This window comes from Lytechinus pictus, chromosome 2, assembly GCF_037042905.1.
Source record: "Lytechinus pictus isolate F3 Inbred chromosome 2, Lp3.0, whole genome shotgun sequence".
NCBI classification, from domain to species: Eukaryota; Metazoa; Echinodermata; class Echinoidea; order Temnopleuroida; family Toxopneustidae; genus Lytechinus; species Lytechinus pictus.
The window spans coordinates 3,216,802-3,238,528 of NC_087246.1; the positions used below are offsets into that span (position 1 = coordinate 3,216,802).

Sequence of the window (21,727 nt, forward strand, 5' to 3'; positions counted from 1 at the left end):
TTCAAAATTCACAAAAAATGCTTCTCCTTTTTTTGTTGACTGATTTTGATTTTTTTGCTTCCTTCTGGTAGCGCTTGATGAGGTTCACCAAAATTTTACACAGAATTTTGAAATTTTGACTAGAAAAAATTTTAAAGGTCAAGTCCACCCCAGAAAAATGCTGATTTGAATAAATGTAGAAAAATCCAACAAGCATAACGCTGAAAATTTCATCATAATCGGATGTAAAATAAGAAAGTTATGACATTTTAAAGTTTCCCTTATTTTTCACAAAACAGTGATATGCACAATTCAGTGACATGTAAATGAGACAGTCAATGATGTCCTTCACTCACTATTTCTTTTGTTTTTAATTGTTTGAGTTATACAGTATTTCATTTTTACGGATTTGACAATAAGGACCAACTTGACTGAACCATATAGTATTAAGCAATGCTAATTCCACATGTTCAGGGAGAAATTAATCATTGTTTCACCTGACAATAAGGAGAAAATCAGAATATTTCATATAATAAAATACAAAAGAAATAGTGAGTGGATGACGTCATCAGTCTCCTTGTTTGCATACTGACCAGAATGTACATCTAACTATTTTGTGAAATTAAGCAAAACTTTAAAAATGTCATATTAACTTTCTTATTTAACATCCGATTTTGATAAAATTTCAGTGTTATGCTTGTTGAATTTTTCTCTTTTTATTCAAATCAACTTTTTGTTGGGATGGACTTGTCCTTTAAGCTAAATGCGAAAGTGTATTTTTAAAAATTCTCATAAAATGCTTCTTTTTTTATTGTTGACCGATTTTGATTTTTTTTCTTCCATCTGGTAGAACTTCATGAGGTGTACCAAACTTCTACACAGAATTTTTGTAATTTTGAGTAGAAAACTATGCTAATTTATGCGAAATATATTCATAATCACAAAAAATACTTCTTTATTTGTTGACCAATTTTGATTTTTTTTTCATCTTCTGGTAGAGCTACATGAGGGTCACCAAATTTTAACACATAATTTTGAAATTCATTTAATATGCTAATTTATGCATATTTTTCAAAACTCATAAAAATACTTAAATATTTGTTGATTGATTTTGATTCTCTGTTTGTGCCATCTAAGAGCTACATGAGGTTAAAGGTTCTATAGAAATTTTGACTAGAAAATTTATGCCATTTTATACAGAATTTATTCATAAATCACAAAGAAATGCTTCTTTGTCATTTCTTCATCGATTTCAATTCTGTTTCCTCAATTTATATCACCAATATAATTCACTACAGTTTCAACTGGGCTGAAATAAGAAATTGTGTTAAATTTCTGTGCGAGATGCCGGATGAGCTCCACATCATTGAAGTGCTAGTTCTAATATCCAATTGGCAGAAGTGCAAAACCAACAAGCCTGCATGTACTCTGTACATTAACCAGAAAATTCAGTAGTCAACAGGTTAATTACTCCCTTTGATAATGTTTAAAGGTGCACTGTAAATGTTTACTAAATCAATTATTCAGTCTTAAAATATTTGCATCCGAGGCAATCAAATAAAGATGGTATACAGTTTTATCTGGCCTCCTTGCACTTGTACTTTGACCGTTGCATAATTAACACACAGAGGAGGGACATTCTATGTAGACCTGTATTTATCAACAGTCCACACCACTTTAAACCTTGGATTGGTCTATATTTTAGAGACCTACATGTACATGAATGTATCAGATTTTGATCTGAGTTGACAATCAAAATCTCTGCTGGTAGTTTATCTGTGCTTCAGTTTATATCCTGTTCTGATCCGGCCAAGTTGGAATAATGGAAGGTGTGTTTTCCTCAGGAAGCAAGCGAAAAATTGTGAGTTTGTGGATAAAAATTTTACATGCAGACTGGTTAAGACATTTGCTATTGGTACATGTGTCTGCAGTACCATTGGAGCTAGTTGCAGCAAATGATGGTTTCACAAGAAAGTCTTTAAGTCAAGATTAATTGTTTCCATGTCATGGTAGATCTCGTTTAATAAACCTATTGAGGTGTTAACATGAAATCTAACTTGAAAATGACCCTGCAGAAGATCACAAACACAGATGGACATTGTATGTTATTGCTTGGACTATTAACTTCAGACGTGTTATCTGACAGGAATGCCGTTGTTTTGTCAATTTCTCAGCATTTACATTCTTTACCAGAATCATTTTGTACTTATTTTTTTTAATTCATGATAAATGTATATTCTTTGATGGTTATTCTAGATTGTTAGAATTGTAATGTTTAAATGGCTGGCTCTCTGTACAGTGTGTATGAGATGCTCACCAGTCTGTTGCAGACATGTACATGTAGGCCAACATAGAATACGGACATATTGTTCAGGCATCCGATCGAGCGACTTGAGCCACAAGTAGAGCTCATAGGCTATGACACTCAGTGGTCCAACCATGATACTACTTGATTAATGGTATCATAACTATCATTGGCAGCTTCTTACTTTATAAAGCACTCTTTCTTTGAACTTGAAAGATCTTATGGAATGTTAATGGTTGATTTAAAAAGTGCATACAGTACATGTACATGTGGAAGAGCCGTGGTGTAGTGGTTCTGACTCTCGCCTTGTAAACAGAGGGTCGTGTGTTCGAATCCCACCGCGGTCTAGCGTCCTTTGGCAAGGCATTAATCCACACTTTGCCACTCTCGACCCAGGTGCTAAATGGGTCCCCGGTAGGATGCAAAATATATTGTATGTTTGATTTTGCCAGCGCCATAATGAGGCTGCAATGAATGTTCCCCAGGGAGTGGAAATTGTGCACTTTTCGTGCGGGATTGAAATGAATCCAATGACCGGGGTAATAATATGCTGTAACACGCTTTGAGCCATTCTGGGAAAAGCGCTTTATAAAAATTGGCTATTATTATTATTATTATTATAAACTTAAAGTTTTCTTGTACAATGTTCTTTCTTTGAACTTGAATGATATTTATGGAAAGTTTGTGGACCTTGGTGTAAGTGCACATGAAATTTATGAGATACAATACTTTTTTTTTTAGTTATCTGGTATATGTACATGTACATAAACCTGTGGGAAGTGGGAGGTTTTCCCCTGCCCATATATTAGACATATGATTAGACAGCCCTCTGAAACTACATGTATCTGTAAAAGTATTAAAAAACTTAAGTACATGTACCGGTAGTCCTGTGCAAGAAGTATCGGGGAAAAATTATAAAAACAATCAAAATGATCAAACAATCATTTTCAGTACAATTGCAACACCATGAAAGTCTTCTTTGGGACCACAAATGCCAATATTGTAGTCCCAAATGTAGACTTTCATGGTGTTGACTGAGTATAATATAAAACGATTGAACATTCTTCCTTTTCTTGATAGTTTCCAACTAAAAATCAAAACATTATGGCAATGTTGAGTTAATTTTATAAGGATGCAAATTTTTTTTACACCCCTGCCGATTAACTGTAAATGCCTGTTTATTGATACCGTTTTAAATGCTTTTCAAAATAAATGTAATGACTCAGGCCTAATAATAATACCATTAGACCAAGTGAAGTGTAAACTTAACAGTAGGTACATGTAGACCAAATGGAAATTAAGTAGACCAAGTGGGGTTTTAGCCTACTTGGTACATTATACCAGGGCTCCACACTAAGACACCATTCTCACTATCTTCCTAGAACTAGTATAGTGGAAACTAGTTTAACGTGTAGTGAGAACGGTCGAAGCGATCTTGGAAGCGATCTTCCAAACCGGTTCATAATACCATCTCGCTATGTAGTTTTTAAGATCGCTTTGCCTCGTTAAACTGGTTTTAGTGTGAGGACACAGCCGTTCATCGGGAATTGATTTTCGCACATTTTGCCTATGCTGCAGTTTCAATTTCGCACGAAACATGTTACCCCACTGAGAGCGTTTCCATAGCAACAAGATTGCTTTGCGTGAAGTGATATTGAAAACCACTATCATGTGTTCAAATGGGAATGCTCGCAAAGCAATCATTCTGCACTGGTTTCCCGAACCGGTTTCCAGTAAACTAGTTTTAGAAAGTGTAATGAGAACAGTGTCTAACCCTTTGTTTCTACTTGTCCAACCTGTTCATGTCAGACCAGTAGATACCCAGGTTATCCATTTTTTACTGGTCCGAGCCTAAAATTTACTGGCCCCCAAGTATAAAGTAAAACATAAAAGAGACTTGAGTTTATTTTGCTGTCTTTTATTTACAAAGAACAGCACACACACACACACATCATAATTCATGATAGCTATTTCTCAATTTCGGAGAGCCATTTTTTGAGATGCCAGAGCCATTTTTGTAATTAACAAAAGAGGAGAAAATATTATTTTTATCAGTTTGATATATTGTTTACTGGTCTTACTGGTCATCTTGGACCAGTAAATCTGGCTATTTCTGAAAAGTTACTGGCCCGACAGCAATTTTTACTGGTCTGTGACTGTCGGACCTGTGCCAGTGTCGCGTGCTGATTACACTTTTTGAGAGGTGAACGGGCTGCCTGTACATCTACCAAATTAATATTTTCAATTTTTTAAGGTTTCATGTTTGCGTTTTGATGGACATTTATTTTCATTATGGTCAAATACAAGTTGTCATGTTTCTATGGTCAAGCATTCCATTGAACATACATACATGTACATGTATAGCTTTTCTTGAATACCTGTCAGGACAGTGTTGGTCTTAATATGATGAGAATTTAGAATTTGTTCAGATTTCATTTTTTTGTGTCGTCTGCATAGCAGAGCGAGACTATAGGCGGTGACTGCGACGGCAGCGTCAACATCAAATCTTAAACCCACGGTTAAGTTTTTGAAATGACATCATAACTTAAAAAGTATATGGACCTAGTTCATGAAACTTGGACATACATGTACTGTAAGGGTAATTAAGTATTACTGAGCATCCTTGAGTTTCAGGTCACATGACCAAGGTCATTTAGGGTCAATGAACTTTGGGCATGTAAGGGGTATTTGTTGAATTTCCATCATAACTTTACATTTTTATGGAGCTAGTTCATAAAACTTGGACATACATGTAAGAGTAATCAAGTATCACTGAACATCCTGTGCGAGTTTCAGGTCACATGACCGAGGTCAAAGGTCATTTAGGGTCAATGAACTTGGCCATGGTGGGGGTATTTTTTTAATTGGCATCATAACTTAGAAAGTGTATAAAGATCTAGTTCATGAAACATAGACATAAGACTAAGAATAAATCAAGTATAAATGATTGTTTTGCACACATTTTAGATCACATGATCATGGTCAAAGGTCATTTTGGTTCAATGGACATAGTATTTTATTATCATATGAATGTTTTCTTTTGTGAATAATTATTCAATAGCTGTTTCCAAAGTCAGCTCTGCTGCTACATTTATATCGAATCGCGTAATGCAGGCGAGACTGCCAGAGGCGTTCCATTTGTATTTCTATGTATGTCATGTTTAAGTACATGTGTAGACCTATTTCTTTTTCAATAAATAGAGAACTTTATGTTGTTTATATTTGTCAGTATTTGCTTGTATGATATCTTCTATGAGAGGTTACTGGTACTGTACATGTATATATAGTACATACTCCTTGCCTGTACATACAGTTTTCATTGTAGAACAGATTGAAGTAAAATCTGTTTATTATGGAAACACAAAATCACATCAAGATTGAATTTATAAAGCCGATGAGAACTGTGGAATAGTTGTGTGTACATATAGGATGTATCTTCCTTGTAAAGATGAATATTATGCAAATTTTAATAAGATTATTTCTTTTCCTTGTCTTTCTACAGCAAACTAGTGTGAACAAGGCAATTAATTCACAGGAAGTCCCAGTCAAGGAGAAACATGTCAGAAGTATCCTTTACCACATCAGTTCAACAATTCTTGCCAAATTGCTGCCTATCAATATCATACATACATGTACTAACCATGATAATGAATGTGTTGTGGATTAATAAGATTTTAATTCTATTATTTTTGGAATAAACATGACAATCAGACAGTATCTTTGGGATACTATTAATGATGGATGGATGGATATTGGCAATTGTTATAAGCTACTGAAATACACCCTGGCTTCAAAGAAAAGTTAAGAATAGATAAGAGTGGGTGAACAGTGAAGATTTCTTTGGAGAGGAGTGTGCCCAAGCATGGGCCTACAATGCCTAAGGAAGCCAAGACAACAGGGTATTGTTTTGGCAATAAGGTAGGTCTGTCAAACTCATTTGCAAATTTTGCTCTGTGGACAATATCTCTAGAATAGGGTTTGGTCTAAATAAGAGTGCTAGCCTATAGAATCCAGCAGGTCTGTTAAAGTTAAATGCACTTTCCCCGCTCCCTTTCAAGAAAAAAAAGAACTGTGAAGCGCAGCCAGATACACTATGGATAGGGCCTACTTGTACATGTTAGTTTTGTTACTGTAGAATTTTCATGAAAAATTCATGTTACGCATTTGATGCATGTCCTGCTAATTGTAGAGAATCTCTGCATTTATACAGCACTCATTGGTACATATGAACCAACAAAAAAGGACTCTCATAATGAGAAAACCACAAGTATAGAACCCCAAATTGCTTGGTGAATGCCAGCAAACGGGATTCATGCAATATTAATGAGAACACTAAACAGAGTGGAAAGCAAGCCAAACCTATAAAAAGTGCTTGGAACCCTCTCTATAATGACTCACCCTTGACAGATTCATATGAAGACAATTCCAGATGAAGATGGGGCACAGTATTCAAATGAAATCACTTTGTCCATATTTCTTTAGATATGCACAAAATAACACATTACATGTACATGTATGTGGGCAATGTACAGTGTAAATCTTTCATAATCCTAAATAATCTTATTTGGCACTATTTCTGGGAATTTTTCTCTGTACATGTACTCTATTAAAAGTGAATTCATTTTATGATCTACATGTGCTTGCACATAGTTCACTTGAATCATGAACCTACTACCGTAGTAGGTTATTTCCCCTGAATAGAATAATAGAATATTTTCCCCTGAAATTAAAAGCAGAATCTGTCAAAAGATGTTTTACATATTATCGGTAATGAGTACATTTTAGGATGTGTAGTATGTACATGTAGAGTTTTGGAAGGGGGTGGGGATAAAAACTGTTTGTGTAAAATATCAAGGGCTAAATCAAGATTTGATGAACGAGGTTGTACAAAAAAGTAAGTTTGAATTTGCTAAGTATGATTTCAAATGACAGTTCTTTTGCAATGGCAGGTACAATGCAAATTATTGAATACATGTATAACAGCAAAATTTCAGAAGAGCATACAGAAGAAATTTGTGTGTCAAACACATTTAATCATGAATCAGTTGCAATAAGGTTACTAACAAAAATATTTTTCTGTTGCCGTACGAATTCATCCCTTGAATCATACCTCCTTTTTACAATGCTTGATATTGTGATTTTTTTATTACACGTCATGCACTTTTAGAGGTAATAATTTCTAAATATTTTGATTTTTGAATAAGCACATAAAAATGTATTCATCTAAATATACTGATATGTACACATGTAATGTTATTTGTAGAAAATTTACCCTTGTTTTTTTAATTTCAATTCAAGCTATATCATGAAAAATAGTAGCCTAACTTTCATGTTTGCTATTACAAATTTGATCATGCATTGAATACACTTTTGTAGTTTCATGAAAGAATACTTCAATTCGCCTGATGCAGCTAGTACTGTGTATACATGATTCTTATATTACAAAACGGTGAACATTGTACAGTCAAGATACACATGATGGACAGATTGGTAAGAATGCTGGGTGAAGAATTAATATGATTCAAAATAATGAATAAAACAGACAGAGTGCTAGAATAATTTGGCACATCGAGCTTGGGTCATAATCAGTGTGAAAATGTTAAGGTTTCAAAATTGGCAGTATTTCAAGCTGTGCTTGGAACAAATAGATCCTTATATGGAATGGATGATGCTAAATTAGTGTGTGATTTATTTTGCAGCCATGAAATGATAGTTATTGTAATATACTCACTGTACAAGCTGCATTAAGGACCAGAATTTGATTTGATTTGACTTTATTTTACATATTTCACAAGTACAAACAAAATTATGAAACAATATCAGAAAACTTATGAGAATCCAAATCAGACAAGGCATAACAATTAATTCAAATTAAAGAAAATAGCGATTTGGAATTGAAGACAATTTAAAAGAGTGAAATATGAGGGAACCTGCATAAAAAAGCAAGGCTTGTTAAGTCTGCAGGATCCAGAAAAAAAATCTGTCTTAATGAGGAGAGGACAGGTAAGTAAATTGATTATAACAAAGTAATGCCAAAATGTGACGATTGTGTAAGGAATACAAAAAAAAAAATAAATAAATAAATAAGAATTCCCCCCCCCCTGAAAAAAATTACTTTCAATCCATTCCAAACAATGGGTAGCAGTGATATACATGTAGCAATTTAATAGAACTTTGCAAATGTTGGCAATTGCTAGAACGGCCCACCATTATGTGTACTGCATTATGATTTTTTTTCATAAAATATTATTTTCTATAGAAAATTTGATTTTTTTTTTTTTTTTGGGGGGGTAATCATATTTCATTGAGAAAAATCAGCGCCGTATATCTCTATTTTTCATAATATATGTACAGTGTAGGTAACTGGAAGAAAGCAATTATTTCAGGTAGCTTCAATTTTAAGTAACAAAAAAGTTTTTAGTTTCAAATCATAACATTATGTCTTTAATCATTTTAAAACCACAGTGAGATATACCTGTACATTTGTTTTTAAAGTTTCTTTTTTTCCATCTGCAAGAACAGTGCACATTGTATCATACAATACAGCTTCTTGGGAGAAAATACAGTTTTAGGGATAAACAATACATTTTTTTTATTTGCAGAGGTTGGCAGGTCTGTTTTTATTGTTTTATTATGTAAAGGGTAAAAAAAAAATGGTTGATTGAAAGATACAAATAAAAAATGTAAATGAATAAAAAGATGAATAATAAATAAATGAATAAATAAAATAAAGAAATAAATTCATAAATGAATAAATCAGTTAATGAGGAAATAAATGTAAGTGAATAAATAAATATCAAAATGATAGAAAACTTGGAAATTAAACTGAAGAAATCAAATCAATACTGTATGAATGAGAAGATGGATAAAGTTAATCAAATTATAAATGAATTATATTGATCAATCTCTTAATAAAAATGTAGAAAAGGTTGCCTGTAATAATACAAAGCCTCAAACTCAATTTTGTTTTCTTTTTCAAGCGTGTATCAGTTTCTATTTTTCATGTTTATTCTGCCCCAACCCTATAATAAATACATGTACAGTATGTTCTTGCCGAGTAGTTCATTTGGAATGCTATAATTGAAGCCAATCCTTTTTACTGTTCCCTTGAAGGGCCATGGTTTGCAATATAATTTCAATTTCTTTTGGTATTATTATTACCTGCTTTGATATTAGATGTTTGAAAGAAGGTGGTAGGTGATTAATACATACACACAGTATATAGAAGACTTTCTACAGGTTTTGTTGAGTTTCAATGATCAATATTGATTATATTAGACTATCGCAAATACATTCCAATTTAACTAAATGCTAATTGCTTCTTTTTGAAAGCTGCAGCCTCTTATAAAGACGGTAAAGACTGTTTACACATGACAAATCTGTAGATCTAGTTCTTGCACATCAGTATTAAAAGCTACGTTTTGTTCGGGGATGGGAGCCTAATTTTCATTTTTTATTACATTTTGACTGTAAATTTTATTTATAAGTATCTTATACAATTTTAGATCACATCATTCACAAAATCAGTGATTTTTTTCCAGCAATTACTGTTATTAGGATTCTACATCACATATTAATTTCCTTGACCAATCCTATCTTGAGGTATCATCATCGGAACCTTCCAGGAGAAGGGGGCGTCAACCTTCTGGAGTGTGGTGTGTAGGTTACCGGTTCAGGGTAACCCGGTGGTATGCTGGAAGTTCTGTCACACCCTTCATAAAGTACTGCGAGAGGGCCATGAAGAGGTAAGCATCTAGACCAATTTTTATAAGAACTAAAAAATGATTGAATAGTGTTTATTGTTTTTTTACTACATGCACATGCAGTCAAGTAGTAAAAAAAAGGTAATGCAAAAGCTGTTCATGCAGGTCTTTTTGTCACAAGTTAATAATCAAAAGAGATACAAAGCTAGGCCATACTTAAAAAATGGACTGTTTTTAGTGCATACATATGTGAAACCACATATGTAACAGTAATAATACCCTGTTATCGTCAATTTGCCCTGTGTGTGTGTCAGAAGTGATGATTATTTTGCCTACATGTATGTCAGAAATAAACAATGAAATTGTCCGGTGGTCATTAGTGAATTATCAGATACATACAGTATGTTAAGGTGGACAACTTGACCACATTCAGTCACTTTTTGGATCAATCTTTTTTGTTCAGTAGATGTTTTAGGATATACATGTATGGTCAGTTGGTTTTACTAATAAACTGCATGTCAGAATGAGGCTTGTAAGGAAGCAACCAGTGGATCAGTGATGTCCCAGTGGACCAGTGGCTTTAATTCTTCCACAATCAGATTATAGGAGCAGTACCCGGGGGGGGGGGGGGGGCACTCACATACATGTATATTGGTGGTACAGGGACGTGCCGCTTTGATGACCCCCTTTTTTAGACCTAATTTTCAGTTCTTTATATACTCCGAATGACAAAAGTTCCATTCAGAAGCCGCCCCGCTCGCAAGACTCCCGTTACAAAACATCTCAGTTCCCTAGCCCTGTCAAAATTGTCCAGCACGAGCACTGCATGCGAGACCTGCACGCACGGCTTCACAACTCCCTCCACGTGCAGCTTTATGCACTGCTAGTGCCCACAGATACATGCACAGCGCTAGCGTGCACCATATGCTGTACCGTGATCCCGTTCCGTAGACCCTGTTTTTCACACCGCCCAGTAGATCCCAAGGCCCTGTATTTGACCTTTGTGGTCAATTCCTTATACCCCCATTTCACGGTTTCATGAGGCACCCCCTATCAAAAATTAGCAGTATCATGTCAACTTGGTTTTGAACCTCCTTTTAATGTTTGCTTATTGATTGAACTCATCTTGGATTATATATCCTTTATCTTGTTTTTATGAGGCGCGGTAGCTGGCTAGTTGCCCTCCTGAAGTATGCATGTCCCTACATGAACTATTGTGAAGAAAACAATCAGCAACTGAAAATAACTTTTGAGACCTGTTTCAGAGGCTCCCCATGTCCCTGATGTTGTAATTTCCGTATTAAGGAGGGGAAAGTGATATAAGCAAGAGGTTCATTCATTCATGACAAATAAACTGCTATTCTTGTAATTATTTTTAAATAAGGAGAGGGGACCAGTGCAATATGTAGGGTCTGATACAGTATAGGATCAATCCCTCCATTCATTTTCATGCAATTATATAATTGGTTAGTCACATTACAAAAATATGGTTTGGCCAAAAATTTATATTTTTTCCTGCAAATCAATTTTGGTGCTTATGTACCCAGCCAAAAATAAATACTTTTCTTGATTGTTTAACTTGAAATTGAAGCCATGGGAGTGAACACGTACATGTGTATGTGGAATAGCTGTGTACACTTACATTTAGAAGCAGTCATTCTTTCGACTTTGTCTTTAAAGATTCAACTTATTATGATGACACTCAAGAAATAAGATACAATGTAGATATGTACTATGGACTATTGAGTTTTAAGAACTGAAAGTTTTATCATTAAAAGGAGGCAGATTTGTAATTTTGAAAGCTTATCTGAACATGACACTTTTAATGCATTTTTTTCATTCAATATATTTATTCATGTACATGTACATGCGCATCTGAAGATAGATCTTTTTATTGCACAAACAATAATCTTAAAAGTGAAACCTGCTTTGAAATGTCTCTTGAAAACTTTAATTCCTTTTCCCCTTATATTCTTTGGAAATGATATTGTTTGTAATTTATCATCTGCATTTAGACAGATTGATGGTGTGTTTACATAATTTCTTACATTTCATGCAGTTATTTCCTTCTTTAGCTATAATTTGAAAGCAAAACTATGAATTATATTCTCAGGCACATGTACAGATGAAAATAAATTGTTGGTGTTACATGTAAATGCAATATGTTTTACCCTTTTTCATATAATTCTTTTATATCAGTGACCTTTTCCTTTCCATATACATGTAGTCTACCTTAAAATGTTCATGAAAGTGGCTTGTGTTGTGTGCAAAATAAAAAAATTGAATTCCAGAAAATAGGAGAGATACTTGTATAAATAAGGTATTTGATAAAGTGACATCTTAAGGTTGTCTACTGCTACACGCACATTAGCCTGCCTTTATGGAAAGTGACTAGAACTTTAAATCAAGAATGTATTTATCATAACATACATTTACAATTATTGCAGTTATATTCTCTTTTGTTTTTTATGTATACTATTATCCAATGTCATGCCTTGGCTGATAACAGATTACCGTATATACATTTTCATGAATTACAAATAGGCTTATATGTTTACTTTTCAAAGTTTTGATTAAAAACAAGAGTGTTCATAGTATTATGCATGCATGTAACATGTAGGCCTACATGAAATCTTCAGGTAGCTTATTACAGTTTTAAACTCCGACTGCATGTTCATGTATACATACATGTTTACATGTACAGTGCATAGTCACGAATACACTGTACATGTTTCATAATAACTTACAAATTTGCTATTTTAAGTTCACATGAATTCCTCCTCTTGATTCATGACCTACTGTAGTCACAGTCAGTGGTTTTGTGTGAGCCAAAATTCAGTTTGTACATGTACATGTAGTCCTCCGGGGGGGGGGGGGGGGGGGGGGGGGGCCACTTCCATTGACGAGTGGATACCATGCGCGACCATGAGGTCTCAAAAAGCACCCTCAACACGTATTTTCCATATTCTGAAAATGCACCCCTAACAAGTATTGGCGTGTGAAACCGTACCCTTAACAAGTATTGGAACCATAACGATACTTTTGTCAAGTATTCCCTGAATTGAACCCCTAAACAAGTACAGCGATTATGTCATGAACGTCGGTCGTCGGTTTTACCTTTACCTACATCAATGGGTTTAGTACAGCCCCACTCGTGCAAATCGTACTCTTAACACGTATAGTGTTGACTCTTGGGGCAAAAAGTACATCCTTTATAAAACATTTTAGTCTCGGTTTTTTATACCCTCGCAAATATGACCCTAAACATCGAAAATAGATACCCTTTTTTCATTATTTTAGTGTTTTTGACACCCTTATTACGTTACTTACGTAACGTGCCCAATCTTGAAAAAGACATCCCTTTACGTGTTTTTTTGGTTGCGCATGGTATCCATTCGTCAATGTAAGTGCCCCCCCCCCCCCCGGGGTAGTACCTTGCTTTTGACCAGTCAGTCAGCGAGCTAGTGAGAGTGGAAATTCCCAGTGCCCAATTGTATTGTATTTGTACTGTACACGAAAGTATGACTCATTCGACCTGCTCAGCATGTACATTATCATTGACAGGTAGATACTGTACATAGCATATTGGCAAGTGAATGAAGTTTGATTTTACTAAACCCTTTTACATTAGTATAAGACAGACTTAGACACTGTTCTCATTACAGTCCTGAAAATGGTTATTAGTGGAAACTACATAGTACATGTACGTACATGTACTATGTAGTTTAACATGTAATGGGAAACGATCAATCATCATGGAAGCAATCTTGCAAATCAGTTTGGAAAACCACCTCGTGATGTGGTTTTCAAGACCGCTTTGCCTCCTTAAAGCATGGACCTACTAGTAGTCCATGCTTAAAGTAACCAGTGTAAGCATGGGTGAGGACACAAACATTCTTTGGGAAGTGATCTTTCACACATGTTTGGTGTGCTACTCCACACACTGTGTAGAATGTCTACACTGCAGTATCATAATTTGCACAAAACTTGTCACCCCACTGAGAGTGTGGACCATAGCAACAACACCACTTTTACTTGGAATGGTTTTGAAAACCACTTTCAGGTGATCAGATGGGAACGCTAGCAAATCGAAACTGGTTTCCTGAACCAGTTTCCACTATAACTAGTTTTAGAAAGTATACTGAGAAAGGGGTCTAAAATTGACAGTAGAGTCCACTTCATGTTGACATCGATTGGTTAATAGTTTACCTTACACAAGCTCTTCCTGACATTGCAATAGTCTGGTCAAGTTCGCTCATGCTTCAGATCTAGAATTTTTGGAGTACAATGTACATGTTTTGAAGTGTCAAATCGAAGAAAGTCTTTGCATTGGTAACATTACCTCAGACAGCAGAGGTCAGAGGTCAATTGGGGCCAGGGGAATTCCCTGTGTGCTGCCACTTTTACACTAGTCTGCGGGAATAGACCCTGATTGAAACTTTGATCAACAAGTGGGTCTTCACACAAGACTAGCACATATATTGCTGTTTCAATTTCCTGAGCAAGAGGGCCTTCAGTACACAAGTCATTGTAGGCTGAGTATTCAGACCACTTAAACTCAAGTGATGGGTTTGCACAGCAGACTACAATATGTACTTCAACACTACATGGACACATCAAAGTGCATTGACTTACTATTCTGTCTACACATTATGGCCAAGGATATGTTTCCAATGCCCAAATAAAGCAAGTCTTGCTGGATTATAGTTACAGTATACTATTTTCTATAGGCAATAGATATCATATAATATTTCAATGATATGTATTCCATTTTAAATGTATTGATTTATTTTAATTTACATGTAAATACGTCACAATTCGGCTTGGCCGCCATGATGTATGAGTTTTATCAAATAAACCATTTATCTATCTATCTATATCAAGAGCTTACAGTATACAGTATTGTGGGTTTTTTATTGGTGTTGCAAAATTATGTCTGTAGAAACAAATTATCCACAAAAAAAAGGGATGCCAAATTGACAATACACTGTATACAATGACTTTATAAGAGACAGCTGAACATGCAGATTGTCACCAGTATTTATTTTTTTAAATTAAATATGAAAAATGTCCAGTCTTTGTGTCGGCATATATTCCATAAGTTTCTCAGTAATTTTGTTTTTTAGTACACGTGCATTATACAGAATTATAGGTAGCTATATTGTAGACCCCATTCTGATCTACATGTACTTTCTTATTAACTGGTTTTATAACTTCATGATCATTCTCAACAACATCTCCTGAATTGTTTTCCAAAGCCATTTCAACAATCTTGTTGCTGTTGGAATACTCTCAGTAGGGTCACATGTTTCGTGCTAAATTTGAAACTGTAACATAGGCATTCTACACACAGTGTGTATTGAGTAGTGCTTCCAATATGCACACACTCCCTGGGCGAAGATCGCTTCCCGGGGATTTGATGTGTCGTTATCTTTGCTGAAACCAGTTACATTGTAAACCATGCAAAACAATCTAGAAAACCATGGTTTGGGAGACCAAGACCGCATTGAGCATCCCCCACTTCACTTAACTGGTTTCCACTATGTAGCAAACTACAAGGACTGTACTGTAGGCCAACATTCTATTTGAAGCATGCCCTTGTCTAAACGCATACTTTAGGACAGTTCCGGTCGCCTGTCATTACAGTATACCCAATTATGTCTACTCTGGCTTCTAATTGCATCCACACATGTACCGTTCTACTGATGAGTGACTCAAAGACACCAAATTCATTGGATCTTATGATGACCTCTTATCACAAATTAGATGTTAAAAACTACCCTTGGCTGGGTCTTAGTGTAAAGTTTTATGTAGTTAAACAGACATTTCATGTCACAGATACATCTATGTATATGTTCTGTTTACCATGTTGTCTTCTGTATTAATGTGTTCAAGATAATCTTTTTTTAATACATAAGGAAATTTTGAGAAAAAAAGAAAATATAAAAGAATGTACATGTATGAAATCTATGCTACAATACAAGTTACATAATACAAATCAGAGGGCAATTCAAAAACTTTTTGTCTTAAAATTATATATGGTGAAAAGTACACAGAATGTATAAAACAATAACATATTTATATAAAAATAAAATACAGTATTGAGTAAAGGGGTTACATGCTTACAAGTCATGAATGCGAATAGAGATACATTGTCCAATACATAAATTGTTACCAGTACAACAAATTTACAAATATTTGTTATTATTCGCAGGCTCAGAAGCAGCTAAGACAACACACAGATCATTTGAAAGATCTTGGAACAATGTGGGTGAGTTTGAAATTCATTATTCATTTGTTAAATAAATTTTACATTTGTTTTCTTTTTTAAGGCATTTTCATTATTCTGGGCTATGTATGAAGAGACTACATATGAAAAAAAAAATTATATATTATATATCATGTGCTTTTTCCTTGTTTGATCTTGAAATTTGCAAAGTTGAGAGACAGGTAGAACAGTAAAATCAAGAGATCTGGGACTTTGGTAAAAACCTCTTTTGTGTTCACAGATTTGAATTAAAATCCCTCTTTTTCTCCATGGGTCAAAACCCATTTGAACGTCATCAAATTTCTAAATAAGGACAGAAATTTATACCAAAGATAGAGAAAGTATTCATTCTGGACCCCATACTCCTAATAAACATTTGTTGATTTCTTATAGAATGTACAAATTGTATTTATACTTTGAAAGTTATTAATTATTATCAATAATTGCAAGTTATTAATGCATTCAGTTTATGTTGCAGAGAAGATTTCTTTTATTTTTGTCATTTTATGTCAATATCTACTGCTAAAAAGAATGGACAATTTCCCCAATCTCAGTTGAAAAAAACATGGAGATCATGAAAATTTACAGCATAATTATTATGAGTTCATTTATGAAAATTTATTTCACTCTTGCATTTTTCCATTTTGAAAACAATTAACTTTTAGTGAGACTTTGTTGACAGACTTTGAAAAAGAGCTTGAATTCCGTGAATTTCTGCAAATCTTCTGCTAATTAAATCAATCAGTCATTTACAATGGGATCTTGTTATCTGAGATTAGCATGGATTTAATGAAAGCTTTCCCATGTGTTCTTGCATTGACTCTTATCATATGGTTCTCTAATTAAACAGCTCACAGTTAATTAGCTTGATCTGCACAATTTATCCCTAATTAGAACAATTATTTGTGAAATTGCCTGAATTAAAGAAACTAAAAGACTTAAAGTGTTTTCTAATGAGATATGAAAGAGTCTTCATTTTACAGTGTATGATGTATTATACACATACATGTATGATATTTTTGAGGAATGATAATGTAAATGTTGTTCTGCTCAGATATACATGTATGTATGTCAAATGCACAGAATTGTGACCAAGACATTTCCAAGATATATATTGTACAGTAAGCCTACTGATTTGAAATGGCCTACATTATCTGCATTAATCACATATCCTGAGGACCATTCACCCTTGATGGCACAGTATGCAAATCTACTGTATAGCAATGCAAAGATATTTGTGAATTTAATGATCTGTTGTATTTAAACAATACATTAAAAATTACCTATTAGGCTTTGGGTTTGGTCAAAGTCAAACATTGTTTATTTACTTTATTTTTTTTCTTTTCAGCATCATTTCCATGATGGTTATGGTAAGCTAAATGCTGCCTACTGCACTCTACTCAATACCAAACTGGAATTCCATAGAAAGGTGGGTGTGTAAATAGATAGGCTTACCTCCAGTCAGCTTGATAATTCTGTTATTTTCAAACAACAATTGTTTTTGCATTAAGGTTTGAGTATGTTTCAAGAATTTCAGATGAAAGTTTTGTGCTCCCAAGTTTTTTGAAGGAATTTCTTATAATTAATGTTATAATGATTTCATGAATATCTAGCCCAAAGTGCTTTGTTTGGTGTGGAGCTAAAATTTTGGTTTACAGTCAGAAATGCATAGAGATCTACATTTATGCAGTATCTTTCTATTCATGTTATGATGTGATTTTCATTACAAAATAAAAACAAAATACATAGCCCCATTCATCTATTCTTGATAAAAGTGTGTGCTTTATTCATTTTAATCCTGGGTTGTTGATGACTTATTTCTTATTCCATTCTAGTGAGAACTTTATTTCTTTGTGAGGACAATATAATTTGTCTTTGAGAATAGGCTATAAAACTGTTACCATGTTGTGATCTGTGTGTTGAATAAACACCCAGCTGGCAGTGATGTGTGTAAATGACAATAGTGAATTTGTAGGATAAATGAATTTGAATAATGTAGTTGAAAGTCTACTGAGGTCAAGTACTGTAATATCCGTAGAAAAGTAGACTATTCATTTCTTTATTGTTATATTCAGCAGTTAAATGTATTGGCATTGAGTGCAGTTCCATGCCCTTATGTTGATATTTCCTTTCAATTCAAATAAACATTTATTTTCTTCCTTTTCATTACATTTTTCGTAAACATTAATTCATACAAAAATCAATTTGTTATGAAGAATGCAAATATGTACATCTTTATTTCATAATACCTGTTGACTATATTATACCATAACATAATCTGTTTCCATTCATAACATACAAAATAATGGTGAAATAAATTTTACTATAATTAGAGCATGGTGAAAGAAAGAAGAGAGAGAAAAAATGTATTACCAAGTTTGATATTTTATCAGCAATGAATAGGTAAAATAAAATACACTTGCCACCCTAGTCTAAATGCAGGCCAAATATACAGCGTAGGACCTTTATTAGGCATTTCATTGCACAGTAGCTATCATAATGTATTAAAAAGCTAGATATTGATATGATTTTTTTATCCACCTTTTCACTTTTCGTATTTGTCTATGTTTAGAATCCTTCCATGCCAGGTAATCTTGTGCTTCAAGAGCCAGAGAAAGACATTGAAAAAATGTGTGAAAATGACATCAATAACTAGTAAGTGGATTTTGGTTTGGAGGATAGTCTTCCTAAATTAATTTTAATTGAGTTGTTTTTCAGAGATGCAACAACATGCATGGTACATGCATGGTACAGTGTACATTGGGGAAAATAATGCCACAAGCAGTTGTGGTCTGGGGCTTGGTTAGATTGCATTTCATATAATATATTTATCATTAAATGTCATTTCTTTTCTTTCAACTCTATTGATATTTGAGATTTTCATTATGGGAAAATAATCAGTATCATATTTGATGTAAATCATTTCAAAGAAGGAAATATTCTTTATGTATCTTCATTAACCAGGATTTTTTTCATTGCTCAGTACAGGAATTTTTAGAATGTTATATTGCAATCTCAAGCTGGTTTTTATTATACCAAATCTTACTTTATTACATACATGTCGATGTCTCAACTATCTACTTTTAATAATTTCAAATGTAGATAATTAAGAATGTATTATGTATACAATCTCTGAATTAATGTAAATCATATTTTATGTAAACATTGCATAAATAATCTTTAGACAGAAGCTTTACACCAACATTATATTGAATTCAATTCAATTCAATATGTAAAGAATACTTAAAAAAAAAAACAGAAAATTCTCAAAGTTGCAATGATAATTATTTCTATTCTTTTACTACTTTCAAAGAGAGATTGATATTCATATGTGGACCTGTCAATTGCTCAGTTTTGGTATGAAATTAGTAATGAAATATATTTATTTTTAGAAATATTTCAGTTTGAATTTAATATCTTTTTCTTCTTTCACAGCTTCCAGATGTCTGTTGAAATCTTTGATTATTTAGAATCCCTCATTACACTGCAAGCAGCAGGTAAGCTGTTAAACAGAGATCAATTTTTCATGAAATAATTTCTTAAACTATGAAAATGCATCACTGTTATTAAAGTAATGAGTAGACATTTGATAGGAACAATAACTGGTTTTGTTTCGAATAAAGCAAAAAAAAATGGCAACAGTGTAATCATTGCTCCAATTTAAACTATTCAAATTATCTGTATGGTCTACAGTGGGCCATGCTTAATCGGTTCATTTGTCTTTGAAATGCCTTGAATGATTTCATCATGATTTATTTGAATTTGGAAGAAAGTTTCATGATTTATAATGTATTTTACTGATCATTTATTTATGGATTTGTTTCTTACCAACTGACAGTTTTCCGATCATTTGACATGTCCAGAGCTTTGTCCGGTACTCCCTCTGGTCAGTGCCGACTTTCACCCCTCATTCCTGTCATCTTAGATTCTGCTCAGCTCTATGACTTCAGCGTCAGATTACTTTATAAACTACATGCTTGTAAGTAAAATTCACTAGTGACTGGAAGTCATTATCTGCTTGTACATGTTATTAATATTAGTAGAAGCTGTAGGATAATTGACATAAAACTGATTAAAGCTGGTGTCATATTGTCTAAATTCCATGAAAACATCCTTGCCAAATGTCATTTGATATTTCACATGTAAACTGTTGGACGTTTCATACAGCTGTTTGTAAGTTACAAGCAAATTTAGGAATGACCGGTGATTCTTTCTTTAGAACTAAATCAACACCCAAAGAAAATCTGGTGTGTATCATTTACCACAAGAAAGGATCACCAGTTATTTGTAAAGTCACTGGTAAGTTAAGAAAAGCTTTATGAAACACCCAACCTGGTGATTTTTAGCAAAATGTTTCAAATTTCATGAATCAAATGTCTCAGTCTAATCAATGATCTGATGATAGTGAGTTTCCCTGCATTGAATGTGCATAAGGATTGCACATATATTTGCAGGAACAGATTCAAATTGGTTCTTCACCCCAGTGGCTTTGTATAGCACCAATGTACAATGTTGGTATTTTATATATTTAAGCTATTTCTGAATGGCACCAATGTACAATGTTTGTATTTTATATATTTAAGCTATTTCCTGAACCAACATTGACAAATGAATGTTGCCTGTGTTTGTAATTTAAGACCTAACATCAATGGTCATCTGTTATTTAGCTGATAAAGTACTTAAATATCTAAAGAACCCATATTGCTACTACAGTATATCTTTGAAAAAACTAAGTTGTGGCAATTATCACAAAATCATTTCAACAGAGTGGCTACCAAATTTATAAATGCATGAATAAATATGTGTCAATGGTTCTGGTAAAAAATGATTACCGGTCATTGTTCACACCATGACTAGGAAAAGCATGAAATCCTGTCATTCAAAGCTCTTATTTCTGAGTTATTGATCATGAACAGCCACATACCCATTTGTGCTTGTCAGTTTTGGCACATTAATTCATTTTGATTTTTAAATATTGTTTTCACGTTGGCATTCTTCAATTGTTTCAGATTCTATTTTGACTTTTCAAGTTTGCTTTACCGTAATGAGACTGGTACAATCAGCACACAAATGAATGGATTTGAGGCAAAACAATTCAAATAAGGGAAGTACAACCTGCGCAGTATACAGCATGAAAAATATGGTGTATTACATCTTAATAACCAGAATTTATGTTTATCATAATATACAGGCTTGCCATCAGACACACTTGAAGGTCATAGATCACGTTTCCTGAAGCAATTTCATGCCTTGAAGGAGTTCTACACCAAATGCAGTAGCATCATCTACTTCAGAAGACTTATTCAAGTTCCCACATTACCTGCAGTGAGTAATCCATCTCTAAATTTAAGTCCCCTGAACTGTATCATATGACAATTTTGTATTAAAGAGGATAATATTTGGTGATGGACATACCGACAGGGCGTCGTAGTCTAGCGCTTTTGTAGGGGCGTAGCGGTTAAAACTCTTGTC

General features: G+C 33.8%; 1 protein-coding gene across 2 annotated transcripts in view; it reads left to right on the forward strand.

The window, feature by feature from the left end:
• The first annotated feature begins 1,576 nt into the window (after window positions 1-1,576).
• Window positions 1,577-21,727, forward strand: part of LOC129255000 (huntingtin-interacting protein 1-like) — a 42,598-nt gene continuing 22,447 nt past the window's right edge. For both annotated transcript variants that reach the window (XM_054893545.2, XM_054893546.2), the window contains exons 1-9: window positions 1,577-1,840; window positions 5,787-5,850; window positions 9,887-10,029; window positions 16,202-16,258; window positions 17,604-17,684; window positions 18,828-18,910; window positions 19,691-19,752; window positions 20,094-20,234; window positions 21,447-21,580. In XM_054893545.2, the coding sequence (XP_054749520.2) occupies window positions 1,802-1,840; window positions 5,787-5,850; window positions 9,887-10,029; window positions 16,202-16,258; window positions 17,604-17,684; window positions 18,828-18,910; window positions 19,691-19,752; window positions 20,094-20,234; window positions 21,447-21,580 (804 nt within the window). In that variant the 5' untranslated portion in view covers window positions 1,577-1,801. The remainder of the gene's footprint in view (window positions 1,841-5,786; window positions 5,851-9,886; window positions 10,030-16,201; window positions 16,259-17,603; window positions 17,685-18,827; window positions 18,911-19,690; window positions 19,753-20,093; window positions 20,235-21,446; window positions 21,581-21,727) is intronic.